The sequence below is a fragment of the Zeugodacus cucurbitae genome, chromosome 4, assembly GCF_028554725.1.
Source record: "Zeugodacus cucurbitae isolate PBARC_wt_2022May chromosome 4, idZeuCucr1.2, whole genome shotgun sequence".
Taxonomy (NCBI): Eukaryota; Metazoa; Arthropoda; class Insecta; order Diptera; family Tephritidae; genus Zeugodacus; species Zeugodacus cucurbitae.
Window position 1 is genome coordinate 50,167,869 of NC_071669.1, and position 26,309 is coordinate 50,194,177.

The following is a 26,309-nucleotide window of genomic DNA, read 5'->3' on the forward strand; positions in this document are numbered from 1 at the left end:
AGATATTATACTTACCTTATTATTATTAATTCTTTGTAGTTATAATGGACGAATTCCGTATTCCCCCAGAACCCCCGACACCCAACATACTAATTTTAGACCTTTCGATTAATTATATACCGACTTTATCGGTTAATATGTTCAAAATCTTAACAAAATTACTTGAACATATTGTCTGAAATATACTGCCATTTGGTTCCGAACATTATGGAAATCGGTCTAAAAATTACCCCTTCTCGTCATACACTAAATATTATAATATAATATTTACTACTAATAATTTTGGTTCGGTGTTTCACAAGTTCATATTTTCTTTCACTCAGGTTTGCTAATATCGAAAATATTAGGTCTACAACTTTGCTTCCAATAGATGTCTCTATGGTCAAGCACTGGTCGATTAAATCGAATTTTTTATATCGATCTTGGACATTTGTGTCAATATTGACCCAACAAAATATTTGCAGAGATCTGTTTGCATCCCAAACTTATTCTCAACTAAAATGTCACTTTTTGAGCCGAATTCTCGACATTTGCGTGAAATTTTGCTTTTCTTTTTAAATTCCACGAAAAGTGTGGCTCATCGAATGCTTTCGGACACGTCCTAAGTGAAAAAACCTTAAATTTAGAGAAAAAAAAACGGCGGAAACAAAGTTGTAGACCTAATACACTTTTATTTGAATTCACTATTCGCTAATGGTATCAAACGAAATGAAATCACGAATCAGTAAAGACAGAATAAATACTTTTAAAAATCTATCACCACATTGAAACTGTTGGATAACTAGCATGATACAAAAATTGCCTCCAAAATGTATCGTAGATTTCTCAATTAATCATCCATACGTAGAGTCTTTGTGTTTGCATTTAATTTTTAGATTAGGACAAGCGGTAGTATCCACGACTGCATACAATTTGACCTTGGCTCAACCGACATCGGATCAATCAAGAGACAAATCAAGATAACTTCATATGTGACAACCCCCATCGAACAGAACGAGACAAAAACACTTGTCCGCTTGGATTGGATTAGAGCAAAATACGTTTTTGTGACTTATTAGTCAAAGACGTTTTTGATTAATTCGGGTTGAGCCTTTGACACCTTCGACTGTTCTTTATGGCACTCAAATACTTTTAACGCATCGGATATCATTAACTGTCACTCTTCAGAAAAATTTTATTTATTTTATTATTGGTCCCGATTTATTGATTATTTAAAAAGGGTGCCAAAAGAACTCCTGACCATTTCATGCTTCCAAGATAGTCCTAACAAAGCAACAAATATTTGAAAAAATATAGAATCGAAGGGTTTTCCACCCTAGTTGTACTTAGATTCGAACATTTAGAACTTTGTAAGAACGTAAGGCATAAGTTCCCTGCCGTGACCACTAAAATATTACTATATTTCGTAAAATTGATAAAATATTTTTTTGTGAGAAAATGTCTATAAAATATATATGTTTTTATAAAAATTATTAATTCGCTTAAAGACATTAATCATAATAAGGAAATAATTCAGAGTGAATTGAAATTCCAATATTAAGAATTTCGAGTTTTTTGACATCCGATCCCATACGATTTACCGATCTACTAGTCTCTACTGCTGAATTAGTGTTGGAAGTCTTATAGTCTATGAAGACTGAAATGGAGTTCTAGCATCTGACCAGTTATTATAAATGCGCCAAATTGTAGGCAACATTTGTTATTTAAGTAGTAAAATCTGCTTCCTCTAGCAGTATTCTTCAGATATTAGCATAAATTTGTTAATTACAATACTATTGGATAAAGCAGATAAATATTATTGAACTACGTTCAATTAATTATTATTGATTTATTTAAACTATTATTGAGTTATGATCTTCATAAAATTACAGTGAGATTGAATCGCTCACTGTACTGTTTGTTTATATCGTTTTCAACGTATTTTAGTACTAAAGTACCTTGAAATTTTCAGCAATAAAAACCCCAGTCAGTAGTTAATAATTCGTATCCGTATGTTTTCGGAAATACTTGCCTAAAAATGTCAACAAGACTACTTATATTTACTCTGTATAAACTATAAATATTACTCATCACCTTTTTTGGTTGACGAATGGGAATTTCATACACGCGATACTCATACTGGTTTCTGTATATTTATAGCATTTCGAATTTCTAGAAAATATTTAAAGTTTTTTAATAACAAGTTTCAATATTCCCTTCAGTTTTTAAGGATAATTATATTTCAATGACTCAATTGCGCCAGTTTGCCTCACAATTGCAGCTTCTTAAATAAAAGGTTTCGGCACTTAACCCACTCAGGGGCAAATATAATGTCTCTATATCGGCGAAAAATGTACCTTTGATTGCTGGCAATTGTCATGCCTTCAAAAAGGCATAATTCAGCTGCTGAAGGGACTGCACATAACCTCAAAAACTGATTATTAACAAAAGCGTGTGCGTTTACTTAATGAAATATGTGAGCGTTCGCGCTGTAATAACGGTGCGGCGGCCGGCAAGTTCGCTCTACTTAGTACGAAATTAAATCAAATTAAACAGTAATTGTTGCACCGAAAAAATGCAAACAAGCTGTAACAACAACAAAAACCTGTAGCAAAAGGCGGGAAATGTTAAAGCACTTAAAAAACTGCAGTAAAAATAGCATTGCCGCAATGCGTCCACACACACCCGAATAAATATTAAAACACAAAAACGAGTGGAGGCAAATATTTATCAAGTTGATGTGCAACAGGTTCGTCCACCGGCGCGAACAATGGGGAGATGCCAGCAAAATCGCTGATTATAACAAGACAGTGCAAAAATACAATACAAAAATGCAACAGCAACAACAACAACAACAACGAAAGCAAAATCACAAAAACAGCAAATGACCTTCGCACTACTTTTGAAGCGAAATTATTTAATCAAGCAGCAGGACAGACACATCGACTCACCGGTAGACAGACAAGCTGAGCGGACCGGTGGAGCAGGCTGCGCGCGCTTGCCTGCCATAATTGACGGCGAGTCAGTGATGCAGCAACAGCGGCAACGGCGGCGGCGTCTGCTGCATGCAGCTTGCTTTACGGTAGCCACATTGCTGTTGTTGTTGCTGCCACTACTGGTTTTGTGCAACATTTCTTTGGAGTTGAAATAGTTTTTTTCAGATTACATATTTGCACATTGCCGCAATACAAAAAAATAACAACAACAACTTGCAATTATTTATTGAAACATACACTGGTATTCGCCGAAAAAACCCTCTGAGCACACACACACACACACTCGAGCGTTTGTTAGTAAACTTTTCAGTTGTTGTTGCTACTACCGTTCGCGGTGCTGAGTGTTTGCCACTTTGCCGTTTGTTGATTTGGCTGCCTTCACAATGCAGCCTGCTATTTCATTGTTGACTTAAGTTTTAGGTTGCTGTTGTTGTTGTTGTATTTGATATCTGTTTTGAAAAAGGTAACAACGAATGAGTGTTACTCATTGGGATTTCCAGCGCACGTTTTTTTAGGGGTGTGGAAGTGGGAGAAGCTAGGAGTGCTGGTGTGAAGATATTAGGATACTAGACATTAAAATCTGCGATATAATTTTTTTTAGAAATTTAGAAAAATTTGACACTTCTTTTAAATAAACATATTTGAAGAAAATAGTATTATTTTAAAGACTTAAAATATTGAAAATTGGTTATATGGTTTTCAATTTAAACTGAAACTTTGAAGAGCTTTCTTAACTACAAAAATAGGCTATTGACGAATCCAACAAACAGCTGGTATAAGTCAACCAGACTGATATAAAGAAATAGGTATGGAATAGCTAGTAGTTTTAACATTTTATACTTTTTTATGTGAAATGAAATCCATTCAATGTGTATTCTGTGTTCTCAGCTTTAATTAGAGTAAAAATTATTATATTTTAATTAAATGAAGTTCATACATATGTTCCTTGGCACTCTGAGGAGGTTGAAGATGGACAAAATCGGAAAAAACTATGCTGAAACTAAGCCAGAGTACAGTGAATCTCTACAAGAAGGGGCATCTATGCATGCTTTTTTTGGGGGAAATGGTCACGAGCGCTGATTAATAGTCTTTTTGAATATATCTCGCTATGTTAGTATATATGTAACTGCCAATGCTATATTAACCAGACTTATATTTATTTTTGATATTTTAATGATGTGAAAATAGGTGAAATCGGATAATAACCACGCCCAAACTCCACATAAAGGTTATGTTTGAAAACTACCAAAAATGCATTAAGGGGCTATACCAGTGTAACCCATGAAAAATTAGTCGATTTTCGTGATTTTTTTTAAGAAAGTACTTGATCGAATTTTTTATGTTTCTTGGACATAGTAAGCTATACTCTTAACTATATTTTAAGATGTAAGATTTACAAAAATATTGAAAAATAACGTAACATCCCAAACTGCTAAAATGAATACGGCCGAATGAGTAGCTGAAACTAACAAATTCAAAAAGCGTAATAAAATTGAAAAATATCAAAAATTAACAAAATGGCGAAGCTCTGAAAAAATTGTCGTTTTTTTAATGCCAAATTTACAATTTTCAACAAATTAAGAAGATCGCAAGTCATTTTATAGTAAATATATTCAAGAACACTTAGTTTAAATTTGATCGTCGATCGGACAATTTCTCGTTGAGTTATTATGTCAACAATTTTGAGAAAAGTCGTTTCGAGAAAAACGCAATGCTTAATGGCACACAACGTGATCGTTTATTTCATAGCGGTCAGTGTGTAGTTGCAAAAATGGTGTGAGCAATATTTTTCCTAAATGAAGGTATTTCTTTAGAATAGGAAAAATTTTATTTTATATATTTTGAGCTCTCTAACCAATTCCTTCGCATTGACTTTTTTTGTTACCCTTTTGTCTGTGTCTCTATGAGCTTGCATGAATCGGATAATAGTCTGTATTCTTATCGTTTTATCTTTAAAAATAACACATTTCAATTAACAATCATTTTTATTATATAAATATAATATTTGAAATATTTTTTGAGCATGATTTAAACACTTGAATTTACATATTAGGTTGACAAATATCTCCCTTCCGCTTTTTTGCTCTTTGTTTAACGCTTTATAACAAATGTTGCAGTGATCGGATTTAATTCAAATATGCGCCGTTTCGTTCGAGAATCTGTTTCCATTTAGACGGCAACTTCATAATACCCCCCTCCTTTTTGCGAAGAACTCGGACAGCCACTCTTCATAAGCCTATTTTGTATTAAACTTTACACCACCAAGGGCGTTCGCCATCGACAGGAACAGGTGGTAATCACTTGGCGCTATGTCCGGGTTATATGGTGAATGCGATAAAACTTCCCATCTGAGCTCCCGTAGCTTCTGACGAGTCATCAACGAAGTGTGTGGTCTGGCGTTGTCCTGGTGGAACACTACACCTTCCTATTGGCCAATTCTGGACGCTTCTGGTCGATCGCCTGCATCTGGCGTAGGTGGTAGAATTAAGCGTCTGGCCATAAGGGAGCAGCTCATAGTGGATGATTATCTTCCAACCCCACCAAACACACAGCAAAACCAACCTGGCCGTTAATCCCGGCTTGGCCACTATTTGTGACGTTTCACCGGCCTGTTTGTATTGCTGTATTAATGCACAAAATTAAACTTTCACTTTTTTCAAAACCAGTTGTTCTAGGAATTTAGGAAGGTTTTCAGTAAAATTAATTAAAATATATTAGAAAAGTTTCAACAAAATATAATAAAAGGGTTACCGATGCGAAATTTTAGATTTCTTATTTGACTGAATTTTGTAACTCTTTCAGGATGTATATTCCTTTATTTTATGTATCTAACAATGAGCATGTATTTTCATATATGAAAAATTGTATATCAAATCTCTGAAATTTTAGTATGCAACAACAATGCACAAAGCATTAATCTAACTGTTCGCAACTGTAACACGTTAGAATAATATTAAAACCATTGGCAATTTTCCTCAAGCAACAGCAGCATTAATTTGTTGCACACGCCCCCTCACCGCACCACGCTACAAACAACACTCAACACTCAGAGTGTGCTGTGCGCTGTGTGCACTATCAGCAGTTTAACTAAATTAATTCTGTCAGACAGCTGAAAGTGCTGCCGGTAAAATTCAGCCGAATGCTGACCGTCTGTCAAGAGTGGCCAACAGCTGCCACAAGACCGCTACACAGCCTATTCACCTCACCTCATGCCAGAGCACAGAAAAAAAGTGTGTTATTTTATTGTTATTGTTGTTGTTGCTACTTGGAAAACCTGATTCAACGACTTGAAGGCAGCACGCCATTTCGCTTAGATTCGCGTATCATTTATGTGACTGTGAGTGTGATTGTGTGCGAGTTAGTCAGTGTGCCGCAGCGTAACCGGTGTCTCGAACGAAATTGAAAGTGTTACAAATGCTCATTATCACCGCAAAACTTCATTACGATGATTGACCATAAACAGCTGACTGGTTGCCGACTGCTCGTTGGCAGCTCGTCGGTTGGGCGGCGGTGTGGCAACTCGGCTGTGCATGTGGATGCCATGGCTGGGGCTGTGTTGCAAGCACTGGCATTTTCATTCAATATTTGTAGTGAAATGATTACAACAATCACGGCGATCACTTATTATGGCATACAAGTTGCGAAAACACCAGCCGACATAGCAGCAACCACGCAGACGCAGACGAAGAAAGTGTAGACGATGTGTCGAGCGCGATGTTGCAATACCGGCAAAAATTGGCACAGCTGATGGCGTGCTTGTCAATTCACATAGCCATTAGTAGTTATTCGAAAATTAACGGTTTCTTAATCGCAACTCATGCAGAGATGGCGGGCGATAGTAAGCAAGCGAGCGAGTTTCGTTCTTAAGTCTTTGGTTTGCAGCGTTGAAAGGCATCGAGGTGCTCAAATTTCGTTAAGTAACTGTATAAAAACAACAACAATAAATACAACATAAGCAACAACAACAAGTGCACTGCATTTAGTTGTGACAGTTTTAAGCAAGCGGTGGAGGTGTGGTGCACCTACATACATGCATACAAGCAACCAATCGTAATAAAATCTACAAGCGTGTTTACGTCCATTGGCTTGCCTTAGCAAACAAAATATCTCACTGCATAAACCAAATGCAGATTTTTGCTTCTTTTTCTTCTTTGCACATATTTAAAATAACTCGCCGCAAATCACACGCACCAACTTAACAGCAACAAAAACAACAACAACAGCACAGTGTTGATAGCGCCACAGCTTGTTGTAGAAAATAGCCTGGCATCGCAGACTGCTGTCTTGTAGACTCGCCAATCTTAAATTTCGCAGTTTCAATATTTTTAGCTCGCATTTTACTGCTTCCATCTTACTTACATATTACATAATCTGCGACGAAGAAAAGGCGGGAGAGCGTACAGCAAGTGAGTTCGCCAAGCTGTTGACCCAATAAAGAGGAGTTTCGCCAATCGGCAGAAAATGTTTGCTAATTTGCAATTCTGCACATTTTCAACTGTGTGGCAAATAGTAAATGAATAGTTATTAGTCGAGTAGTAGTAGTAGTGGTTGAAGCTGATTTGAGTTTTTGAGTACAGAACAACAAATTTTACTATGAAAATTTGAGGCTAATCATATATATAAGAAGATGAACAAAAAATAAAAAAATATTCATTCGAATTAAAAAAAAAAAAATCATCCAAAAAGAAGAATGATCTTTCTTTCCTGATATCTTTCACTCAATCCTAAAGTCAAACAGCAACAATATTCCTTCAACGTAGTTATAAAGACTAGTACACCGATGAACTTACAATAGATACATAGTTCCCAGTAACATATTCAAACGTTGGTTAATTGGTCTACTGGCTTTCATGTTGATGAACATGCCGTATTTAAGAATTCTAAAATATATCTCCTATCAAAATTTATCTCATAATGTATTGAGAAGTGCTTTCGCAGCAATGATTTACGAGAATCGAGTCACAATGAGATCACCCTCCAAGATAAGTTTTAAATGGCAACTTTTGTAAGATTGTTCGATTAAGGAAATATACCGGTGTCACCTATTAAAAATTAGACGGTTTTCGTGAATTCTTTTTAAAGAAAGTTCTCGATCGAATGTTTCGATGTTTTTTGGATGTAATGAAGTATATTTTCTGCTAAATTTTAAGATTTTTTTTTCAAAAATATTCGGTGGTGCCAAAAAAAGTTCCCTGAAGCTGACATGATTTCGGCCGATTGAGTTTCAAAAAAAAATTCAAAAAAAAATTCAAAAGTTGAAAATATTTTCTATACAATTACCTACGGTCGTTTTTTTAATGCGAAATTGAAAATTTTCAATCAATCAAGAATCTTTAGTAAATGTATTCAAGAATACTCAGTTTCAATTCGAACTCGATCGGTCAATATCTCATGGAGTTATGTCAGCAATTTTGAAAAACGCGTTTAAAGTTTAAACTATAGAGGGTCATACCACCGAGCGGTCGGTTTTTAGAACGCTGTCATTCAAAAACTTTTCAAGATACGTCAAGATACGATACTACCGCTTTCACAGAATGTTTTTGAAAGTATTATTTATCAAATAAGCAAAAAATAAAAAATCGAGTTTTTTTTTGGAAGTGTCACACTGGTAAGGTGCTAAGGTCCCAAACTCTTATAAGGAGTAGATGAATTAACCCTTTAAGGGCTTCTAATGACTTACCGGCTTCTAATTCTCGTTATTTACATATTTTTGACCAGCGGTTTCTTCAATTATGTAGACTTATGTGTGGTGCAAGGTTACAGTTACCTTTGCTAATATGAGCTGTGCACGTGCTCATTCAGTAAGAGTTCTCCGCAGAGAGAAATTGGCAAAAAACTAATAATAGTTTTATTTTAAAACAAAGTGAATTATATAAATAAATAAGGAAAGAGAGTTATCTAAAAAAATCATGAGGAGAGTGTTTAGTTTATTTGTAATAATTTAATTTATGCCTATAAGCAACATCCTGTAACTAATGAACCAGAATACATAGGACTTTCAAATTTTTCAATATTTGAGTTAAGACTAACATATATCTGTCCTAAAAAATGTTAGCTCCGCCCATTTTAATTCGGGCATGAGAGGGTTAACATACAAGGGATATTTGTTTATATTTGTGGTCATATAAAATTTTGTGGGTTAACTTCCCGACAATTATTCATGAATATATCATAATAATTACTCTAAAAAATATAAAACCAAAAGTAGATAAACTGCTTTGGTTCACCAATCAGTAAAAAAGAATCGTAAATACTTCTAACTAGGGAAATATGGAATAATCAATTAGTTATCTAACCAATCATAACCGCTACAGACCAATATTTCCCTGCCTATTTTGGAAGAGACAAGTTTGGTTTTAAGAAAACGATATATCAGAGCTCAAAATAAAGTATTTACTATAAATAGATCTATCAAAACATTCTTTTCAATTTTTCTAGCAATCAATTTAGCAATTCGGAAGCGTTTAAAGAGTATGATTGAAAACAAAGATATAGCATACAAAAGAGTAAAACATTGAGCATAATAATGATTAAGGGATTCTATGCTTATGAGCTGAATATAGAAAACTTTTTTCTCACCTTTTAGCATTTGTCGCAGATAAAGTTGAGATAACTTTAGTTTGAAAACATGCAAGAAAGAACTAAATTCGGTATTAATTTTGTATATTAGTTATCTGGTTACCATTTTCATCGCAATAATTAAAATAGCATTTTTCATTTATCTTACTTTATTATGGGCAAAAAAAGTTATTTTAAACCCACACTCACTAATAGAAACAAAGCATCTAATGAATTCAACAGATTACTTCTAGAAAAAGTTATAAACCGATATCCCTTAAATAACTTGAGTACGATTATTAAACTGCATCCCAAAAATCCAATGTGAATGTTAACAATCAAATTTGTTTAAAATCGTAGTAGCCACAACACCTACCAACTTATCATCTAGTTAGACAATTATCGCACTTTTAATAATTACGAATATAATCGTTCTATGTAGACGTTGATAGATATTACCCGATTATTATTTACTTTCACACTATATGCAGTATGAGCGTTAAAAAAAAAATGTTCCCACCAAATGTGGTTTACTCTGCTTTAGTAATTTGTGTGATATGTACTACATAACTTTGTACTAAATTTGAGTTTATTGTTGACTGAGTTGTCGAATGTTAGTTTTTAAATTTTTATCTTAGCTTAAATGAAGTAGATAGCTAAAAAATATATATGTATTTAATATTATTTAATTTGTCTTAGTAATAACATCGGTCAACAAAAAAATATTTTTTTTTGGGTTTCATTGAAAAACACTTAAATATTAATCTTTAGTTCTTTAAGTTTGCTTTGGGCTCATCTACATCGATAAGTATATTTTAATTTATTTCATAAATCAAAGATGGCAGCACTTTGATTAACCCGAAAGTAAACAGTATTATTATTTGTAAGAGGCACAGTAAGAGATAGTTAACCTGTTTATTATAGCTGTAACAACAATATTAGTGTATTACTCAGATATAAAATGGCATCAAGTAAATGTAAAAATGATATTGATTCATTCTGTTTTATTTGCGGTGAATTTATTAAAGTTAGAAGTAAAACATTTGCTTTATCAACAAATTTGAAACTTTGCGAAGCCTATGAAGCCTATTTTAATATAAATCAAATATAAAAATCAGTCATATCTGCTTAAAATTGGAAAAATTGCTCTAATTTCTACGAAAGCAAACTTTAACCGGAAAAAAAATTTTGCTTATTTTTGTCATAGGAGATACTAAAATTTAACATGTAGATGTCAGACCCAAAAATCGTGTTGACCGGTGTAATATATTTATTTGCCGTATCTGCATGTACATAAAATTAATATTTGGGTCAACTGAGTCAAAAGGCTCTTTGCAGCTAATAATTAAAATTTTTTACAGAAAATCATAAAGTACTTTACAACGGTTGTATAGTATTATATATACTTATATATGTAAATACATATGTATGTATGTAATATATTCTCTAATATTAAATATATTATGGCTGCATTAAAACGCTCAACAAATTTCGGTTTTATGAAGTTCACACATTATTCATATGCTTTTTTGTCATTTTTAAAGCAGCAACAAGACCTCGCAGCACTTAAATGACATTTACATACATTTAAATTATTAATTGTAAGCACACATGTAAATATATATCAAGTAGATATCCTTCAACTGTGGAAGTGTGTGCACTTCCTTGGCTAAAAGGCAATTAAAACAGAGCAAAGTAACAAATGCTATTCCCACTCATATGCATACTTACATATGTGTGAATATATATATATGAGTATATGTAATATGTGTCCGAGTAGTGTGTGCAATTAAAAGCAACCTTAATTAATTGTTAGTGAATTATTAAAAACGCATTTAATTGTGCCGCTTCTAAGGTAGTTGCTTGCAGTATAAACAGTGCTTAACCTAAATATGTAAATGTAATTAAATTATAAGCACACATATAGATATACATCATATATATTTATATATGCACACGAGCGTCTCATTCAAAGTAGTAGCGTAAATGTCAAAAATGCGCTAAATAGCTAAGGTTTTTCTGAAATTTAATAGTACAAATGAACTTGTTAGCAAGGTTTCATATTTTTCAAATGAAATGTAGTGCGCTACTTTGTTTTCCGTGATTTTTGTAGTTATTTTATACAAATGACACAGTTGTTGTGATTTGTCCAGTTTAAATTTAAATTTATGTCAATTTGTTTTAAAACTCAAGCATTTGCTACTATTTGTATGCGCGGTGACTCAATTGTTATTCGTGTATTTATTTCGCACAATATTCGCAGGCCAAAGTACGCCAATTTTTTAATAAAAATAATCTCTAATCAACTTTTTTTTTTTACTTTTTAATTTTCAAATCTTTATGCCTCTCTTTTGTTTTTCCTTTTTTGCGCTACAAAGTCACTTTTCATTTTGAACGTCTCTGTTTAGGATGCCAGATGTGCTATCTCAACTCAGTTACACACACCAATGCAATTATATTGTGCAATATATGTGCGATATGCCGGAGAATAGTACATGGAGTTTACTTACACGGCCGTGTTTTGTGCAAAAAAACGAGCGCAAATAAGAATCGTGTAGACTAAGACACATAAATACAAGCAAAAGCGCAGCGCCGTCTGGCACAATTAAAATAAAAAATAATTGCAAGCAGTCACATTTTATGTCAACAGGTGTAAATATGCTTGTATAAAACGCTCAGACATTATCTTATATCTCGTATTCACTATCATCCACACAAATATTATATAAAATCATTTGTATGCTTAGCGGAAATATTTTTGTGCTGGTTAGCTCAACACTTGAGTTGACACTTGACATGTTCTCATTCACAGCTGAAATAAGTTGAATAAATTACTTGCACACTTGAAGTTCGTTGCTTAAGTCTTTTGTTTAGTGGGGGATACCCTTACACGATTTTTTTTTAATTTGTTGGAAAATGCTTTGGTTGTGTAATTAAAATTAAAATTAAAATTAAAATTAAAATTAAAATTAAAATTAAAATTAAAATTAAAATTAAAATTAAAATTAAAATTAAAATTAAAATTAAAATTAAAATTAAAATTAAAATTAAAATTAAAATTAAAATTAAAATTAAAATTAAAATTAAAATTAAAATTAAAATTAAAATTAAAATTAAAATTAAAATTAAAATTAAAATTAAAATTAAAATTAAAATTAAAATTAAAATTAAAATTAAAATTAAAATTAAAATTAAAATTAAAATTAAAATTAAAATTAAAATTAAAATTAAAATTAAAATTAAAATTAAAATTAAAATTAAAATTAAAATTAAAATTAAAATTAAAATTAAAATTAAAATTAAAATTAAAATTAAAATTAAAATTAAAATTAAAATTAAAATTAAAATTAAAATTAAAATTAAAATTAAAATTAAAATTAAAATTAAAATTAAAATTAAAATTAAAAATTAAAATTAAAATTAAAATTAAAATTAAAATTAAAATTAAAATTAAAATTAAAATTAAAATTAAAATTAAAATTAAAATTAAAATTAAAATTAAAATTAAAATTAAAATTAAAATTAAAATTAAAATTAAAATTAAAATTAAAATTAAAATTAAAATTAAAATTAAAATTAAAATTAAAATTAAAATTAAAATTAAAATTAAAATTAAAATTAAAATTAAAATTAAAATTAAAATTAAAATTAAAATTAAAATTAAAATTAAAATTAAAATTAAAATTACAACTAAAAATTTAAAACTTATAATCAAGTATTTTAAATTATTTTGCACTCACTTCGAAACTCAACACTTGTCCGTCATAATAATTATCTGTGAGAGATGGCATGTCCCCATAAACCTATTTACCCACACCAAAGTAAATTCCCTCATAGCCAATTTCAATAAATTGCGCCTTTCAAATGTGCAGACTATTTCAGTTTGGTAATTGTAAATAAATATATAAACTAATGGCAGTCACTCAGCTGCAAAACGTTGTCAGTGTGTAGCCTTTGACATATTTCATTCTCCAAACAAATAAATAAAATAGATTTGCACATATTAACACCTTTGCAATGTGACACTTTTATGATGGACTGTATGTATTTACAAATTAATCGCCTCATAAATTTCCAACTTCGAAGGGAAGCGGCTAATGTGACTAAGGCAAACAACAAGATTGTAATGTTTTCGTTAGTGCTCTATAGTTGAGGCTGAAGTACACTCATATTATACGACATACAATTGTATGTGTGTGCACAGTACATTGAACTGAGAAATTGCTTTCAAATAGAAAAAATCAAAAAATTAATTAATAGTTAAATAGTAAACAAATGTCGAAATTGAACCTTAGTATACAAGAAATGTAGATTTAGATCACCGAAAAGTGATCGATGTACTATAAATAGGTATGATAGTGCAAATTTTAAGTAGAATAATAATATATTTAGTAGTGGCAGTGAATTGGTGTAGCTATGTAGAAATGTATTTTCTACGAATTACTTTTTAAATTAACTTTTTCCTTACGTACATTTCTATTTTGACGTCATATATATTTTTTCTCATATAATAAAGCAAATAATTGAATACCACATTTTCCATAAAGAAAATATATTATTTTGCGTCATACCTTGACATCTTTACGATTTTTTGGCATAAATCGCTAAGTTAATGTTGACAAAAATTTTCAGTATTGAAAAATATCACACAGGTACGCATGTGGACAAAACAGGGAATGTGTGTGGGAGAGCTTGTAAGATTCTAGACCAAATAGAAATACGGAATGTGTTTTTTTTAAATATCGAACTAACATATATTTTGAGAAATTAGTCATACGGCTAGCTATATAGACTCCACCAACAAATTGAAAGCTGTAACCTATAAATTAAAGTAGATAAAGTTGTCCGCATATTCAATAAATACAATTAGAAAGTATTAATGAGTGTTTAATAATTAGAAATGTCTAAAATTTTTTACATTTAGCTTGATCCAACATTCCTTAAAAGAAGCGACATGAAAGTCCACCCTTTCTGAATAAGGTCTGAAGTAAATTATTTTTCTCATATGGACAAATTTAAATGTTTGCTAACTCAGCTTTAACACTTTAGAATCTAAAGCTATTGTATTTTTATATGAGAATAAAATATACCAACGAAAAGTATGAAATCTTACTACTTAGCTACTTAGAAATATATTCTACGAGTATTGTCAAAGTAACGACTAGGGCGCCACACCAAACACTACATTAAAAGCATTTTTATTACACCCTTTTTTACAACAATGTGCGAATTCATGGAAAATAAAGTAGATATTTCAAATGAACTTTAAGTGTCTGCGCTTTGTTTTTATTTGACAAATATGTATAATCCTCACGCGTATTTACAATGCCAATCACTAGGAATTTTTCCAAAATAGTTTATTTTCATTGACATTTTACCAACTTGAACAGAGTTGAACTTGAACAACAAAAAGTAACAACAGAAAATAGATGAAAAACAATTAGAAAAAAAAACATTTAACTAAATAAAAATATTAACCTAGTTTTTCAAGTTAATAGACAATTATGGAACATTCTGTATATAACTACTCTCTAAGACCAACAATTTTCCATTACACTTATACATAGACTTCAACATTAAGTCGAATGCCGAGCTATGTATACAGGGTGTGGTATACTTTATTATAGTATATATCTGCAACTGTATTCACCTAGGCTTTTGAATTGAAACAAATTAAAGAATTATCCTCCTACTACATCAGCTATATTCACTTTAATTCAATACATATATTCTCCATTAGACATAGACTTCTAACCTGTTTTAAGTAAACTATTTAACAAATGCTGGTCATTCCATTGTCACTGCATTCCGATAAAAATCACAAGTAATTATTATTGTTATACTCGTATGCGCATATCATTACATAAAAAAATTAATTACAATTGTCAAAAGTATTTAAATATTTCATTATTATTTGTGAGTGCTTGGAAAATATTTTTAAAAAGTTCGTGACCGGCTCATAGTTTATGGAGCAACTTGGCCTATTCATTAAATTCATATGTTTTGCTTATGAAGTGAAATATGTAAATAACAAATGCAAATTCTAAAAAAAACATGATCATAATTACAGTAAGACATAAGTAGGAATATTATTATTTACTTGATTATAAGTAACAAAATTCTTTATTTCGGAATGAAAAAAATGAACAAAAGAAAATATAAATAATAATTAAATTATACATACATATGTTATTATTTATTACTTCAAAGTAAAACAATTACTTTTTCATTTCAAAAAATATAGAGAATGATAGAATTGTTCTTGATAAAAAAATAAAACAAATATTTATCCAAACCAACCAAACCCATATATTTACTTTATAATCAAAGATCTCATGTATCGTTTTATCAATCGCATAAAGCTGTTACGAAGAAATTTGTTTGAAATTACAACCTTATTTCCGATCAAAATAATTTCAGAAATTCAGGACTCGAAGAATTGTTTATCCATACTACTATTATAAAGAGGAAAGATTTGTATGTATATTTGTAATGAATATTCTTTCACCATTGGAAAGCTACATTCTCCCGAATAACATATGCTATATTTATCGCTAGAATCTCAACTTTCTGGAAATAGTTTCCAGGTGAGGGTATCAAAAAGACTCCGTGATGGAGAATCTTATTCTGAAACTGAAAATCGTCTTGCAAGTAATTCTCTTCGCATTCCAAACGCGTTCCAGAAAGTCGAGGTACGAGTGCTCGCATCTGCTTGCTGAACAAAATTTCAAAACCTATAACTTATAACTTTTTAAATGTTTCTTTAAACCCGTGCGAAGCCTTAGCGCTCTGCTAGTTACTTATAAGAATGAAACTTTATCGCTATGGTTTTTTATAGTTTTTGTATTTTAGTTTAGTTTCTACTGAAATTAGTATTATTTACATATGTTTACCGGAATAATCTTCTCAGAAATTCAAGTCTACCTTTTTGTCTATCGTTTCGCTCTACTGTAAAACACTCGGCTGATATATTGAGTCATAAGTAAAAACGGGTGTTCTTCGATTATCGAAGTTCGCCTTCAAAATAGAAATATTTGCCTTCGAAGTTCTAAATAATATTTGTTAATAAAAATCATTATTAATTAAAGGATGTAGTTTTTAAAAGCTCTAAAATATAGATATAATCTATAATAATGTTTTTTATGTTGTAAATAATTCTTCTCACGGAAGTGAGTTTAAATGGTTCGTCAACAGATAACAATATTTGTGAATTACCTACCGAGAAACCGGGGACCAGAACGACTGCAGTTCTTTAATTTGATCTAAAAAAATTGATTTAATTTAATAGATCTATATTGATCTTGTCTAAAACTTTTTAGGAACTCTAACCACCAGACCGATTTATTGAAATTACTCTTATTAGTGATTGTTTTGAGAAAACTAATTCTGCTCGTCACAACATTCTTTCACAATTAAAGTAAATAAATCACAAGAAAATAAGGAGTAAACCACACTGAAATTAAATATTTAAAAATCATGAAATTTTAAGAGACAAATAGTATTCTCACAATACTCATAATCGTTTTGTAAGAATGTATGCAATTAATAATTATGCAAATAATTTTTCCTATTAATAATAAATTATTTTAACAATTTATTAATAAAATTATATAAAACCATAAACTCATTAAATCTTATCTTTCGAAATTCCAGCACTAAACTATGGGGTTACAAAAACACTACCTCAGATATGGACGCAGTGCGAGGGATCACATATTGGGTTTGGCGGGCGGAGGGCGACGCAACACGATTGTGAAAACCACCGGCGATAATGGACACAATGGCCAACATAGCGGCCATGGAACACATCAACATCATCACCATCATCATCATCGATCCGATGGTGGGGGTGGTGGTGGCGGTGAACACGGTGGTATGCCAAATTTAACCAGCCGCCCCACCCCGCTGTCCATGTTAATATCACAAGGAGCTAAAATCAATAACCGTAAGTATGCAAAGCAAAAGCCATATAATTAATAAAATAAATACCGAATTAAAACTAACAACTGTTTAAAGAAAAATTAATGAGAAAAAAAACAAAAAAAAAAAAAAAATAATAACAACAACAAAAGCAACAAAAAAAGAAGCCACACATTGCATATTTTGGTTTGGCTGGTAAAATCTTCTCAAGGAAACCGAGTTAATTTTCCGGTTTGCAAAATATTTTCGGTTGCCGATTTGTGTGTATATATGTATATATATATTGTTTATTTATATGTATATATACAGGTTTGTAGGTATTTGTACACATGTAAATACCTACATATTTTACACTATACCTATAGTATTTGGTAAATTGGTGTTAAAGTCAATATCACTTCAATTAAACAACAACCACTAACAATGACAACAAAAACAACCAAACCACACAACTTGCGAAAAGTTGCGCCAGTCACACATACAAACACGCGAATTTTTAAAGTCGAAGACTGCACTTCGTGCACGGTTCGGTTGTGGCGATAGCGGTGGCAATGATACTTGCTGTGCGGGGCGCGCGATCTCTGCGATCTTTGCGCAATGCAACATTCTAAAAACAAAACGTGGCGGCTACACGAACGGCACACTTCCGAAACGTAGGCCATCAAGTGCGCAAACACTGCTAGTAGCTAATGAGAACCACCGCTGCGGCTAGAAGCGGTAGCCAAAAATTGCTAAAGTTCGAGACTTGGCAATTTGCAGGTTGTTGAATTTGTTTTCATTTTCAATTTCGGTTTTCTTGATTTATTTATTTTTCCTTTGTTGTTGCTGTTTATTAGCAATTGCTGCAGTTGCAACAGTTGCTGCAGCAGCACAAGTTCATTTCAATATTTTATATGCGGTCATTTGGACCCGCAGCGCGGTAAACTTCATTGCAGTCTTATATAATTGGCGTTTAAGTCTGAAAATTCACGTACCGAAAAAGAAAAAAATTTAAACCCAAAAATTACAAAAATAAAACTTAAATTACTACCAACCACAAATCTGCTGCCCAAACTTGTTGTTTTGCTGTTTGCCTAGACTTGCGACTCGTGCATGAAAACTTGTATTAGAAGTCTGCCACAGCGTGTTGCTATAAACGTGATCGTCCACGTTGCGGCATTGCTGCGATTGGTGGAGCCGAAAAACTTGTTGCCAAAAATCTTATAAAAGTGTCATAACATGCTATAGTATAATACTGGTAATATGTAATCCGTATGTACTTGCACATATTTCTTGTTTATGTAAGCTTGTGAGTGGAAAGCCAAATCATGCAAGTCATTGGAGGATATTTGAATAATGGAAATTATTTTTGTATTTTTTTAAGAATGTGGAAATGTCTTCAAATTTTAACTCTCTCTTGAAATAATGACCTTTCATGATTCAAACCTAACCTCACTTTATCAAACTTGTGGACCAAACAATAAAATAAAATAAAATAAAATAAATGAAAATAAAATAAAATAAAATAAAATAAAATAAAATAAAATAAAATAAAATAAAATAATAAAAAATACACTAAATTATTTAATTAAATTAAATTGAATTTTTTTTTTTTATTTATTTATGATGATGATTTTTATGAATACTCTCAAATCAACCGAAATTCGATTATAGCAACCCTGTATACAAACAACTTGCAAAATTGCATTCAACTAATCTTAATAAGCTGCAATTAAGGTAATCATAGGTAGGCTGGTACTAACGAGGTCTTGTCAAGTGCAACTCTTTCATGCTGACAGAATTAAATGGCAGAATGTTGCTGCAACGTCAACCAATGCGACGGTCAACTGCATGAACACACACAGACAGATATATTTCCATGGCTCTAACGCATGCAGTTTTATTTATCTTAGTAATACTTAATCAAAACTATGCAAAGTAATAAAGTGATCAATGGCGACTGTGCATTTTGGACACACGCTTATAAAATATTCATGTGTGTGCTGACATGCAGAACCCTTCTTGCCTCACATACGAAACGCACATTGCATACATAATGCGCTGTGTCTTGCCACTTTGTTTACATTTTAACAAAGTAATAAACTGCTTTTGAAAGACCTCGACGCCTTCAACGTTCATGGCAATGTTTTCAGCCCGCTTTGGGGTACACCATCCATCGGCATCTGCATAAGCGAAACGCAGCGGCAGCTCAGCTATGTCAAGCTAATGCCACTGCTACTGCAAGTCTTGAGATTTTCGCATTTATTTGCTCGCATTTTCATTGCCTTGTGTGTCATAATTACATGTTTTAGTGTTTTCGATTAAAAACCTTGATTGGTGATTTGGTTTAATCTAGACGACAAATGGGTGTTTATTTGTAAATTCATATATAAGCTCGTATGTGTGTAAAGCTTCATATTTTCAATAAAATAAATTGTTTGATATTTGAAGTAGGAGGGTAAGATAATCAGGTGCTGATACTGTGATCTATTATGACTTAAGTGAGCTATCACGAATTTGTTTTGGGAAGTTTGAGGAGTGTTGAAATCTACTTCGATAAATTAAGAAATAATAAAATAAATTAAATTTTTTATTAATTTTTACTTAATTTAATTTAATTATTTTATTTTTTACTTATTTAGTTGTTTTTATTTGTTTATTTAATTTAATTTATTTCTATTTTAATTTATTTTAATTCGTGTACTTTAGAATTCTATTTTATTTTCAACGATTTTAGTTTTTCTGTTAGATATACATCCTTATAGTTCCTTAAAATACTAAAAATCAACCTCGAGACTCGAATATTTAATCAAATTTATCACATAAAATATTTATAGATTCTTTGTAATTCGTTAGTGTGCAGATTTATTGCAATAAGCACTTTTTATTGCCTTCTAATTGGCTTTAAATGCTTTTTAATAACGTTCCTCAAGTAAATACCCGCACTAAAGTTACAAATATTACAATAATTAATGGACAAAGTCAATAAATACTTCCTCATCGTCTAATTGGCTTTTCTAAAACAAGAAAATTGGCTTTGCAATTAATATAATTGTGCAATACAGCATTTTATTGGCATTAATTTTAGGGGATTAAGATAGGTGGCTTTTATCTGCAATGACGTCAGTGGCAGTATGCAAATCATTTCATTGAGTCTATTTTGTATCATTAACTGTGAAAATTATTAATATTATTTTATTTATTTAATTAAAGACAATTCAATTAAAAATAATGAACTATCAATTCAATAATATCATTAAGTTCTTAACAAATCTACACTGCGTATACGTTATATTAATTTGCAATGTAAATATTTCTCTCCCTCTGATCACTGAGAATTCTTAATTACAATGCCGTTATTAAATATTTATATATGATATGTAAATGTGTGTTTGTTTAAGACAGCCCTTTAAATATATTTTATGAATCTAAACTCGACCAATTTTTTACAAAAAAGAAATGAATTCCAGGGGTTACCCACCTCGCTTCAAAACTAGTTAAGATTTGTAGAAAGATCTCTGCAAAAACAGAAGATCTCACTTAGACCGCCTGGCGCGGCAAACGCTTGAAATCCGTTACAAATTTCTTAGGACTAATGTCGATTCTTGCCAATTCGCTGGGATCGCCGAAAAAGGACCTTCCGAGGTGTTTCAACCTCAGTCTGGCAAAAGCTGGATAATGAAGTAGGAAATGCTTAGATGATTCCACCTCGCCTACCTCCATACAGCTTTGGCAACTTGCATCTGCCACGATCCCAAGTCTGAACGCATGGGTACCCATTGGACAATGTCCAGTAAGCACACCAATGATCGCGCTGAGATGGACCTTGCCCAGATAAAGCAGTTGAAAGGAACGCTTACACTTCACAGAGGGCCTGAAGGACCTCGCCACTGCACAAGTTCTGGTAGTTGACCAGCGTTTGTTGAGCTCATGCATAGTCTGCATGTCCAGGGCTCTTGCGCAGATGGATTTTAGGATTGGATTTTTAAAATGTCTGTATTTCAATCCCGATCAGAAAGGCATATAATATCTATAAGTATCATTTAAACCCGCTTTTCTCTTATTTGGACAAGACCGAAGCAACTCATTTAGTCCTCTACTGATTGACATGAAATTTGTATTGTATTTTTATTGAAAAAATTTAACATTATTAGTCCATGCTTTTAGTCAAACAAAAGAATGTTTGGATGATCTAAATTAACCTCCTAGGAATGTTTCATACCTAAATCCAAATCGTTTATATTTTTATAAAAAGAAATTTACCATATAGCGTTGCAAGCTACGATTATCCACATATCTCTGACAGAAATTTGACAGATTTAACGCTATTACAATTTCGATTCGTTATCAACATACATTTCGATTATCTCCCCTACAAATTAGTGCCAATTTAATAACAAAAGCCGTCGAAAAACTTATTGTTGGCCACTAAAAATGTTACGACATTAACACAACAACAACAATAACAAAGGCAGACGGACAATATGCTGCAAGCAACGTCAATTGTTTTGGCAAATACTCATCCAATTGCTTTTGCTAATTTCTTACAAAGTCTTCAGCACTACAGCAACAGCAACAACAACAATAAAAGCAAATAAATTAAAGTCGACTGCATGATTCTGCAAATACTCGATTGCGCGCGGCACCGAAGCGCTCCGCGTATTTACCGCGAACGCCCAGTAGCTGCACTTCGTGTATTTACGAACACAAACACACGATCTCGGCACTTAGCATTTAGCACGTATTTGTTGTATTTGTTGGAGGTTTGTATGTCTGTATGGACAGGTGAATGCAATGAATGCACTTTTCAGCGAATGTGTGGCGATTGTTTGGAGTGATAAATAACAAATGGGCAACAAAGAAGTAGAGAAACAACAAAAACAATATAAACAAATATGTTCGTGTGTTATTGCTGCTGCTGCTGTAGTAGTAGTGATGAATCAATATCAACAACAAATTTGCTTCGAAATGCATTTGAAAGCTTAAAGCCAAGAGGCGTAAGCGTGATAAAAGTGCTGGAGAAGGCAGTAGTAAAATGTTGTAAGGAAAATGAAAATACAGCGATTACCACAAATCTTTGTTAGATAAACACAAGCTCAAAAGTATTACTAAATATACATATTTCAAGCAAGTCAAATATAAATTGAGTAAAATTAGCACTTAGCGAAGTAAAGGTCGGTCATTGGTGACCTGGTCAAGGAAATATTTTAAATTTTGGAAAATAATTTTTCATAAAACTGTGGAGTGTATCGTAGGGAATGTGAAAACGCTGAGCTTATTCCTTATTCGAAAAAGTCTTTTGAAATAAGTTGAATACCCTTAGTAGTGATTTTGCGTATACTGGACTGATTGCTTTCTTTCTTTTGAAGAATCACTGAGGGATTATTGCTCCACACTAAATCATCTATCCTCACTGTTTTATAGAATTATTTTCAACTAAATGCAAGGTTCTTTCAAATCTTTAAACTGACCCAAACGATTTTCATGAAAAATACTATTGGTTTTTTGCAAAAAAATATTTCTCCCTTGGTACATGAAATGACCTTTTATACAATGTTAACGAGATACCAAATGTCGCACTCACATTCGTATATCTCAGAGATTAATAATCTGACAACTTATTTACTGCAACAACGTCTGAATAGTCCTTGCCTAGCAGTGAAAGAAGGTTTCTTAAATGAAAAATTTGCATTATTCTTTGACATAACCTTCAGTAGATTAATACAGTAGCTATAACGGTTCTCCAACATTTCGATACTTCTTCGATAGTGTGAAGCTTCGAGGTTTTCAAAAACATCTGTGTTTGTATCCATCTTTTTCCAGTGGGACAGATAATGTGCTTAGAAAAGAGGCGGGTTTCCACGCCAAGGATATTTTATCGATGTTTTCACTGTGTCTTGTGGCCTCCCTGAATAGTTTGTATTATTTAGAACAGTACGGTTACGACGAAATTCCTAAAAGCATTGCCTGATTCTTCATTATACTAGGGCTGATTGATCGTAACACTGATAAAAGAGTAGCGAATCGAACAAACTAATAAAAGGATGTAATTCTTTTATTGTAATTTGTCATTTGCCGCGAATGTTAGGCTGGTCTACAATATGGAATATGACATTTGGTAGCATTGTAGAAAGCAGTTATACCAATTTAATAATAATGTAACTTTACAATATATTTGAATAAAATGTCATGGATCTTTAGCAGGATTTTCGTTAAGGATTTTCGTCTACTCTAAGGTTATTGATATCATCGAAAGCATAAGGAACCAAAGCGTATGGGTCTGGTGGTGAATGAGAACAAGACGAAATATCTCCTGTCATCAAACAAACAGTCAGTGCACTCGCGTCTTGGCTCACACGTCACTGTTGACAGTCATAATTTCGAAGTTGTAGATAATTTCGTATACCTGGGCACCAGCATCAACACCGATAATAATGTCAGCCTTGAAATCCAACGCAGAATCACTCTTGCCAACAGGTGCTACTATGGACTGAGTAGGCAATTGAAAAGTAAAGTCCTCTCTCGACGAACAAGTCCCTCATCATTCCCGTCCTACTTTATGGTGCAGAAGCGTGGACGATGTCAACATCCTATGAGACGGCACTAGGAGTTTTCGAGAGATAGGTTTTGCGCAAGATTTATGGTCCTCAGAACATTGGCAACGGTGAATACCGCAGACGATGGAACGATGTGCTTATACGGCGACATTGACATAGTTCAGCGAATAAAAAGACAGCGGCTACGCTGGCTAGGTCATGTCGTACGGATGGATGAAAACACTCTAGCTCTGAAAGTGTTCGATCCAGTACCCGCTGGAGGAAGTCGCGGAAGCGGACGACCTCCACTCCGATGGAAGAACCAAGTGGAAAGTGACCTGGCTTCACTTTATGTTTCCAGTTGGCGGGTGGATTCGGGTATAATCGCTTAAAGCTGTTCCTACGCCAAATATATGTATTTATATATATAACTACTCTAAGACAAGGATACAGATATTTTTGTCTATTATCCAGAGACTTTCCAATCTTTGAGTACTTTGAAGATTAGTCCAACAACAAAACATATGCATTCAATTCGAATGCATCAATTTCATAAAACGAAAAGAAAAGTTCCAAAAAAAAATCCAGTTTCTATTTCATTTTTTTCGTACACATTTTCTTCAAAAATTCAAAAAATACTTTAAGTGACACAAACTTAAGTAATGCGGCGAGTAAAACGTGTAACCGCAGCAATCTTGATTGTGCGCGCTTTCGCGTATGCGCAAACTCAACACCTGCTACGGTGCAGCACTGCAGACAACAATTCTAAGCCGGCGCGGAGCTAATCAACTTTTAGATTTCCAACGAGTTAGTGAAATACAAATACGTTTAGGCGCGTTGTTGATTATTATTTTTCTGCTTCTGCTTTTTCTTCTTCTTTTATTTACCTTTTGCCGCAACAGCTAACAAAAACAACATGCCAGCCATGTATTGGATTAAAGTTGCGCAGGCGCAGCTAGCAAGCAAGCAAACTAGCATTTCACTACAAAATACCACAAAAACGTGCGATCAACTGAATGTGGAGTGCGCACGCGAAACGGCGATTTTTAGCAAAGGCAGTTGGAGCTTAAAGTTAACTGTATGTTTGAGTGTTTGCATTCACTTGCTGCGTTATTGTATAACATGCCGGCAACACGACCGGCGCATTGCAACAAGCTGACAAATTACAACAACAACTAGCTCTAATATTCGTTTTTATGCAGTGTGTGAGTAACTCAAGCGCATAACTGTCCGCAAAAATTCACTTTTCACCGCAATTTCATTTAAACAGTTCTACAATTGTGTCTCATGAGCTGCTAACTAAACGCTCTAGTATGAAACGGAATTGCGGAAAATAAGTGAGCGATTATATTTCAGTGCGTAAACAACAGCAATTATTAAATTTAATTGTATGTAAATATATATATGTATACTTACACACATACATACAGCCATACAAGTGTGACCTTAGGCGAGTGAGTGTGCATGAGAAAAAAACCCGATATTATTGAGTAAATTTCCATGCTACATGCTGTTATCGATACGAGTTCGGTCAATTGGTGTTGTTATTGGCAAGCAAACAGGATGACAGTCCTTGTAGACGCACACACACACTCATACTCACAGAGATTGTGGTTGAGATACGCTTGCTTCAATAAGAAAAAAGCGATTGCGATTGGTTTTTTAAGTGACAGGCAGCCAAATATTTCCACTCGCTTATATACAAACACATACTAACATAGAGCCTCATATATACACAGACAAGCCTCTTCAAGCGCTTCTCCACCTATTTTTCGTTCATCTCCTACCAACACTCGTCCAAAAAAACATAATACTTATTAAATATTCGCACCTTCATACTTGTTTACACGCACTGTAATGGCCATTAATAAGCGATAACACTAATTAGCCTAAATAAGCTAGCGGTCGATAACTTTATTCGCGCGTCTAGTGAATTACATCGCCGAGTAATGTCACAACGAAATGTAAAACAAAAAAAAAATTTATACAAATGAAAAAAAAATAAAAAAAGTTAAAAAAATTAAATTCATATTTTAAGTGCTTTTTAATGAAATTGCTCAACGTATACGGAAGTGAAATCACAGGCTATATACAAGTCATAAATCAGCCAATTAAAAGTTGTATTGTAAATGGCAAGTCTAGAAGGTGTCGTGGAATTTTTTGCATTGTACTGAAATAAAAAGTGAATAAAAATTAAATGGAAATAAGTTTCCGAACTTTTTTATTATATTATTTTTTTTTTATTAATTACAACACTTATTTTAACACACAGCCATTAGCAAATATCAGTGGGTTTTGTCCGCCGTTTTGTACGTGATTGAGATTTTTCCATATAAGCCAT

The 26,309-nt window shown here is 32.5% G+C and overlaps 1 protein-coding gene across 1 annotated transcript in view; it reads left to right on the plus strand.

The window, feature by feature from the left end:
• LOC105210478 (lysosome membrane protein 2) overlaps positions 1-26,309 on the plus strand; it is a 67,843-nt gene that overhangs the window by 18,856 nt on the left and 22,678 nt on the right. Inside the window, exon 2 of the mRNA XM_011181477.3 lies at positions 17,187-17,478. Coding sequence (XP_011179779.2) covers positions 17,196-17,478 — 283 coding nt within the window. The 5' untranslated portion in view covers positions 17,187-17,195. The remainder of the gene's footprint in view (positions 1-17,186; positions 17,479-26,309) is intronic.